The sequence below is a fragment of the Macadamia integrifolia genome, chromosome 12, assembly GCF_013358625.1.
Source record: "Macadamia integrifolia cultivar HAES 741 chromosome 12, SCU_Mint_v3, whole genome shotgun sequence".
Classification (NCBI taxonomy): Eukaryota; Viridiplantae; Streptophyta; class Magnoliopsida; order Proteales; family Proteaceae; genus Macadamia; species Macadamia integrifolia.
Genome location: NC_056568.1, coordinates 27306653 through 27314543, shown reverse-complemented (window position 1 = coordinate 27314543; position 7891 = coordinate 27306653). Strand labels below are relative to the sequence as shown.

At 36.8% G+C, this 7891-nt stretch overlaps 1 protein-coding gene across 1 annotated transcript; it reads right to left on the bottom strand.

The window, feature by feature from the left end:
- Window positions 1–366: 366 nt before the first annotated feature.
- Window positions 367–4510, bottom strand: LOC122094701 (probable indole-3-pyruvate monooxygenase YUCCA10). The gene is made up of 4 exons (XM_042665300.1): window positions 3865–4510; window positions 3526–3759; window positions 778–900; window positions 367–689 (listed from the first exon to the last, which is right to left on the bottom strand). The coding sequence occupies exons 1-4, from the start codon at window positions 4477–4479 to the stop codon at window positions 525–527; spliced, it is 1137 nt and encodes a 378-aa protein (XP_042521234.1). The 5' UTR covers window positions 4480–4510; the 3' UTR covers window positions 367–524.
- Between the last annotated feature and the right edge of the window lie 3381 nt (window positions 4511–7891).

Sequence of the window (7891 nt, the reverse complement as noted above, 5' to 3'; positions counted from 1 at the left end):
TGAGAACCATTCAACTTTTGTCAAAAACAGTGAAACCTGATTTTTATAATTTTGATTTAAATATGAACTATGTAGAATGACTTCTTGTACAATTGAAATAGGTTATAGGAAGGCTGATTTGAGTGATGATGCACAACTGAATGCTCCGGATCGATCATAGCATATAAATTCATCTATATTGGAAGATCCAATTGGATCTAAAATTCTAATTTTTCCAAATCTAAAGGACCTTACAGGATATTTGCTCATTTGGTTGATGCTTTGCCGGTATAGTGCAAGCTCGTAAAAGATCAAGGGTTTGATTATTCTATCTTCGCCTTGGGTCAAAAGTAAGAAATCATATGTCATCGATCACAAAAAAAAAAGAGAAGAAAAAGAATGCATTGCCATTCAAGGTGTTTTTCCTGAATATTATGAAGATTATGGATTCAACACGCATAAGTTCGAACATATATAGAATATACAAATCTAATTCACTCTTTACTTATATACTTAATGAATAAAGTCCCTTGTAATTGATTGCTTCACAATAGTTTCTTGATATCATTAGCTATATTTTGGGCATCCATGGCAGTTCCATACAAACCTTTCCTTGCCAGTCCTGCACAATACAAGCCATTCTTTCCCTTCCAATGATTAGGATAACTTTGTTTCGGAATCCCATCCTTATCGAGAAGGTCTTCATCATCCTGAACAAAACAATGAGAATATGTTTTCATTAATTAACAATGAAAAATATCCTTGTCAAGAGAATATCTTATGATCTATAAATGTTACCTTGAGCCATTTTTGTGTTGTTCTTTGAAATCCTGTGGCAAACAAAATCACATCAAACTGATAGGACTTGCCATCTATGAAGATCACCTCATCGTCTTTTACACTTGATATTCCCGGAAAAACCTATTAAGTCATAAACAGAATAAGATTGCAGAAGCAATATATCATAGCAACAACAACAACAAGAAGAAGACATGAACGAACATTTGAATCTTTAGGTCCATTAGTCTAACAGACCAATCAAAAATTCGCTATTTCAGTCCAGTTTTGATTGATATGTGATGGTTGAAATGGCGGCTTAAACGATTTTTGGGTGTTTTTCATTTCAGGCTATTTTTTCAGGGGAAAAAAAAGTTGATTTCCAAAAAATGATGCTATTACAAAAAAAAAATTTGATTTCCACAACGCTCCCAAGTTGTGTGGCCCTTGTACAGTTGTACCAAGACAGAGAAGGTGGTGAAATGATGCCTCCACCCTTACGAAACCCAAAAATATATTTTTTTATGCCCATATACATCCCTTTATTGATCCCACCTTGGGCCTACGATCAGAGAGCATTTTTTTTCCCTAAAATGGAAAACATATTTTTCTATTGTGGTAAAAGGTATAATTTTCTTTTTCTCTATATTGGTAAGTTGGGCTAAACTTAGAAATTTCAACCCTAGCCCAGCCCACTGGCTGAAAAATCCAATCCATGCCCTATTCGGACTCATGGCCGACTCAGCCAAACTTGCATCCCTTGCTAAGCTGCAAATAGCACCTCCAGCATCCATATCTAAGTATCTAGTAGGTTATTAACAGGGTTACAGGAGCATTGTTTGAGAAGTTGGCAATGGGATCCAAGGATTTGGATTTGGTTCATGGTATCGGTTTTGGGATTGGGATTGGTCACCATTGATATGGATACAAAAACCGATATATATATATATATATATATTAAATAGTATAAATAAAAGGTTCTCTCCTTCGCAAGATGACTAAATTTATATTAAACAAAGAAAAAAGGAGAAAGTTTTTGTTCACTTGTAGAATAGAGTTCAATCACCATCTATGATACGAAGTTGATACTCCCCCCCCCCCCCAACCAAAAGAGAAAAGAAAAGAAAAACCGTTGTGCAATACCCTCTTAGCGTCATCCGAAAGCCATAATCAGAGATTCTCCTTCATCGTGGCTTAATTAGGGAAGCTCGGCTTAAGAAAACATGTAAGTTGTTGTGCCTTAGCTTGACCAATAGAGTGGTTCCCATATCGTAGTGCATCTAAGTGATAGGTGTTGGCAGTTGACACGTATGTATAGATTAACATATGTGTAGAGGAATTTAACTCTCCACTCCAATGGCCATATGGTAAACCACTCATTACCAATAATATGCCAGAGTACTCTCTCTCTCTCTCTCTCTTTTGGGTTTTTTTTATTTTAGTTTTTCTCTTCTATTTTGACCATGTGGACTTTATATTGATGATATTATTCATTACACCACCATGGATCTGGCATGCAAACTCCCCCACATGACATCATGGGGAAACATCTCCTTAAAAAATACCCAAAATTTTCATCATTTGGTTCTCCCTCCCATTAAACAATGACATGAAAGTATTTAAAAGACAATTGCTATCATAATTGGATCTTAAGAGGTCATGGGATCGATTCTTGCTAGTACTTCATTAAGGTTCAAAAAAATAAAAAAAAGATGGGAAAGGGATCTACATGGCCATTTGGATCCTCTTCAACCCTCTAGCACTTCCAATGTGAATCTGTCAGTTGGGAAGGCCTTGGGTGCATGCAAGTCCTTCCAATTGTCGAATGTGCATTGGTAGAGATAGAGGGATAGAAGAGAATCCGAATCTGGCATGCTTATGGCACCATTTGACAACGTTTCATTTCTGCCATTTTTACGTTTTCTTGTTCTCAGAAATCGGGAAACAACCTAAAAAGCGTTTGATAAAGTTATTCCGTTTCACCAGTTTCTAAAAACATAAATCAAAATTTATGCCTATTTACAATTCTAGAAACGACTTTGCGTTTCTAGAAATGAATTTGAGAGAGAAAAAAAACTGTTGTGCCCAATAAATCTCTCAACTATGTAAACCTAAAAAGGGGGCAACTGAACCCTCTCTCCCTTTTGGGCATCCGATGATATTATTGGGTTTTTTAGTAGCATTATGTTTGGCAAAATCGTTTCGAGAAGTAGGTTTATCAAACACAAAAAAAATCCATTTTTGTTCTTGAAAACAAGAAAATTTATTTCTATTATTCTTAGACACAGAAACAGTTCAAACGTTATCAAACGGTGCCTATAATGATATCTCATACATCAAATCAATAACAATATATTAAAGAGTTAAAAAAAAAAAAAAACATGCACACACATTTCACGAAAGAGACTGTAAGTGGATGTACGCATTCATTGTGTACCTGCAATTCCCAAAATAGATAAGATAGGATAGTTAAGAATAATTTCACAATAGAAAACTGACCTTTCCACTTAATAATTTGTTAAAGCCTTCAAACTCATTATGTTTATTGACATATCTATGTACCATCACCCAAAACCAGGGACACATTCGAATGTGAGTGTTACTTATGGCATTAAAAAGTAGGACCACCCATGACGAAAAGGGTTACTAAATAATCTCATATTAGAAAACTCTAGGACCTTATGTGTCTTAATATATTGATTGGGTTTGTCAATAGTTTAAGTTTTTGGGTTGAATGATTCAATAAGGACTATATGGAAGTATTCATACCTGAATCTCGCCGGACTTAATCTTCCCGATGGTGCCGACGTCGACGATTGGATATTTACCATACTTATCTTTCATGGCGAAAGGACCTTCTTGTGGCCTCGTTAACCCATACTTGCTCAAATCTCCATACCAAAACTTGCTAAGCAAGAGAACAAATCCATCCACCATGTCATAAGGTAGATGCTTCAACAACTCCAATTCCACATACATCATCCACCGGGTGATAACATGAAGCTGTGAATATAAGAAATAAATGAAATCTACAAATTAACTAATAACAATAAGAATCATAAAACCATACTCACCAGGAGATCTTGAGTTCAAACTAAAAGTATTTACCGGATTTCGAATAACAATGGAGGTCTTAGCTCCAAAATTTGATAGATCATAAGCAATCTCCATCCCAGAATTACCACACCCAACAACCAAGACACTCTTGTTAGCAAATGGTGCACCAGTCTTATATTTTGTGGAGTGCAAGAACTCCCCTGAGAAGCTCTCTATCCCTTCAATCTCCGGTATAAACGGGTCGGTTGTCTCGCCGGTGGCCACCACTAGAAATCTTGAGCTATACTCCTCCATGTCATCTGTCTTTATGTTCTTTGCCTTGACAAGCCATTTTCCGGTGGCCTTGTCGAACGCCGCCGATTCGATGGACCGGTTATAAACCGGGTTCACCTTGAGCTGGGTTACATAGTCTTCCAAGTACTGGACAAATAGCTTTCTGGGTACATAAGTTGGGTATGAGTCAGGGAATGGGAGATGTGGGAGCTCACAGAATTGCTTGGCTAAGTGAAGGTGGAGACGATCATAGGACTTCTTAGTCCATATGGGACAGTAAATGTCTTCTCTTTCAAGGACTATGTGAGGGATGGAGTGAAGGTTTAAACATGCAGAAGTGGAGATTCCAGAAGGCCCAGCTCCTGCTACTATCACTACTGTTTCCTTCTTCATTTTATTTTCTTTGTCTTCTCCCACTCACTGCTTGTCTCTGTTAAGAACAGAGAGAACTCTTTGGTTTTGGTTTTTATAATGGGGAGCTTTGGCTTCTTCCACTCGCTGCGTCTGTGATGTAAATCGGATTGGAATTGGTTTATTCGGTTTGGTTTGGTTCCAGAAAGTGTTGATGTGATGCGGAATCAACTGAGAATATCGACACAAACCAAACTGATTCATTTTCTATTCTTAATCGGCTCCAATATTCAGTTCTCACATGGTTCGATTCTAGTCAAGGATTTAAGGGACGATATTTGTATCGGTATCGGTATCGATCTCTGTTGATACCGATCTGGATCAGATCGGATCGGTGGGTATCAGTTGATTTTGCCCCTGGTTTTTATAAAAATACTATTTTTTTACTATTTTACCCCTGAAACGATCCGGATTGTTATTTGGATCGATTAAGAATCTGAGATTGGTCTTTGTTGATACCGATCAGATACCATCGATATGACCGATACTTGAAACGATGATTTCTTGTAATCAGTCTATATACTTTAATATACAATATGAGGAAGGAACGTTGTCTACCTGCACCCTCTACCCTTAGACATAGTTGAGCATGAAAACACCCAATACATGTGGAGGCAATTGGGACTTTTCACACTGGGTTGTATCTGGGCATAGGAGGGTTAGACAGATTATTCTTTCTCCTGTACAATATATTGCAAATTGTAAGAAAAAAGAACGATCAGTGGTTGTATAGCCCTTGTGCTAGCATGGGGCAATAGGAGGGGGGGGGGATTACATGGGCATCAATAGTTGTGATTTTTTGTATTTTACAAAGAGGGGGGTGGCTGCCCTCTATGTGACGTGGGGTCAGTGCAACCAGGGAGCATTCTTTTTTCTTATAATATTTTTTAATATAATATTATAAAATAAAATATTAATATTAATATATTAGTATTATAATGTGTTATATACTATAATATATTGGTATCCAAACTCAATTCAGTTTCAATTCCAATATTGGATCCAGAACCGGACCCATAACCGAATCGATTTTGAAATTTGATATTCAAATCGAACTGAATTTTATTTGACTCGGCTCGGTTTGACTTATTCGGTCTGGTTGCAGTTTCGGTTTCCGGTTCAAATTGGAATTTGACACCCTTAGTCTGTGTTTAGTTAGTTAGGCTTTGTCGACATGTCGTTTTCGTCTTCCAACCAATTGGTCGGTGATGGTGCCACGCGGCAATAAAAAATGCTGATCGCTTTTTTTCATTTGATATATTGGGTAGTTGGGTAGTTCACTGGTTGGTTTTTATTTTACAATATTTTCTTAGGGACCCATTTTCTTATTTTATTTACAAAAAAAACCCGTCCATTAGTTTGTAGCCTATTATAGCTCAATGTTGAAAAAAAGGAATCTCTGAAGGGTATGGTGGTGATTACATATCAACAGTTAAACTTAAAAAAAAAAAATATGGGACATTTTAAAAAGATGGACCAATACAAGTTATTGGGGGTAGAATTGTAAAAAAAATTAAGTCTTCATTCGAGATGAGCAAGTGAAGAAGGGAATGAGATCCTCTCGAGCCGCATTGGGCACTTAGTGAGTATTCGATAGTTGGAAATCCCTTGGGTGCATGTCCGTGTTTTGGAATGTGTTCTAAGGCTTCTAGTCGTTGAATGCACACTAGAGGCAGCTAGAGAAGATATGATTCCAAGAAAAGACGATCAATTTGATTCATTTCAATTGGGTTGAACTGATCTTCAAGCTGGACTGGGAAAAACTGAAGCCAACCCAATAAGAGAAGGCTTGGTCTAAGTTCGGTTTGATATCAGATTTGACCATGTTCAATTTCAATTTATCTTGTATATATTGAGGTTTGGTCCGATTTTCAAAATTGATTGGTTGATTCAATCTGGTCAAATGTGATCCAATTTTCAACTAACCTAATTGAAACCAGACCAATAGTGAATCGGTTCAATTTGGTTCAGTTTTGTCCAATCGGATTCACTTGGTTTGAATGGTTCAGTTTGTTTATACGCCCTAAAGACGACCTTAGTGTAACAAAGAAAATGACTACGTTCACCCACGCGTTTTTCCTAATATGTAAGTTTACTCTTTTAACCTTGAGATTGGGACAAAAGACCTCGCTGGTCAGGATTTCAAATGATAAACTAAAATATCATCCTTCTCTCTTTATCCTTATTAGGCTGGCCATATTTGACGACAAGTGTCAGTGGAATAAAGGTTCCAAATTTCATTTGGCCTTAAACTATCTTTATTTAATTTCCAACCAATTAATAATATAATTTTATGAATTAAATTTGCTTTAATGAGATTACCTCATGTGGTGAGGACCCATTTTCTGATATATTTTAATGGAATTTGGTTTGGATATTAGGTGTAGTTTGACAATATTTTGCAATAATAATATTAAATTGATATTTAAGATAACAGCTCATAAAGTGAAGGCCTCTTGTTAAATCATTACCCCAGGTAACAGTTAGGTCATACTTTATTCTATAAATATCCCCCATGATTATGTAGAGAAAAGAACCTGTGTCAACCTTGTGCCCAGACATAGAAGGGTACGAAATTAACTTTGTCCCCATAAAATCATAAAATTTCATCCTTAATGACATCTCTATGTGTGTTCTTATTGCCCCACATGTTGGTGTAGGAGTTACATGATCAGGTATCAATCTCTTGCCCTATTAAGCATAATTAATTTTAGAGAAAAGAATCTTGTTTGTTTGCGATCTCCACACCCCAACACATGAAATTGTTCTATATATTTAAACGTGGGAGAATGCAAACGGACGGTGTTCTCACGCCCATAATTCTATTGGTAGTTGTTAGGAAGGCTGATATGCATGACATGTGGTTATAATGATCAATACGTTCATGTGGAAGCAAGGACATATTTACATGAACCATATAAGGACGTAGACAATCATATTTAATCATCTAAACAAAGGGTGCAAGCTGGCCTTCCTCTACCTAATTTGCTATGATATGAAAGTCTCCAACCCACACCCATTATTTGTTTAGTAGCTTCAGTACTAGTCTTGTCTTATCTTGAGGTTAATCCAAATGCTAGATACAAAAGGTTTCTCAATAATGTGGAGGTTAACAAGTTTATTCAAAGTAGTTATAATTGGATTAATGAAATGGAGTCAGTGAACCTACCATCCCTCTTACCCAAATAAACAAAAGAACCCACATTCCCCCTTTCTAAGGTGGGCTCAAGACTATGGTAGCATGGAAGGGATATTGGGCACCCGAATGACTCCTAAGGGTAGGGATCAAGAAAGGGATCCTTTCATCTGGGCACCCAAATGTGCGGGAGGGGATTCGAACTCAGTACAAGTCTTCACCAAAGCTTCGACAAGCAAAGACACAATCAATCGATCA

What these genes read in the sequence shown, in the direction of transcription:
- LOC122094701 (XM_042665300.1), bottom strand. Translation starts at nt 4,479, where the DNA reads ATGAAGAAGGAAACAGTAGTGATAGTAGCAGGAGCTGGGCCTTCTGGA. An exon ending in CCATTGTTATTCGAAATCCG is followed by an intron (nt 3,760 to 3,864) that starts GTAAATACTTTT and finishes TTATATTCACAG; the next exon opens with CTTCATGTTATCACCCGGTG. An exon ending in CAACACAAAAATGGCTCAAG is followed by an intron (nt 690 to 777) that starts GTAACATTTATA and finishes TGTTTTGTTCAG; the next exon opens with GATGATGAAGACCTTCTCGA.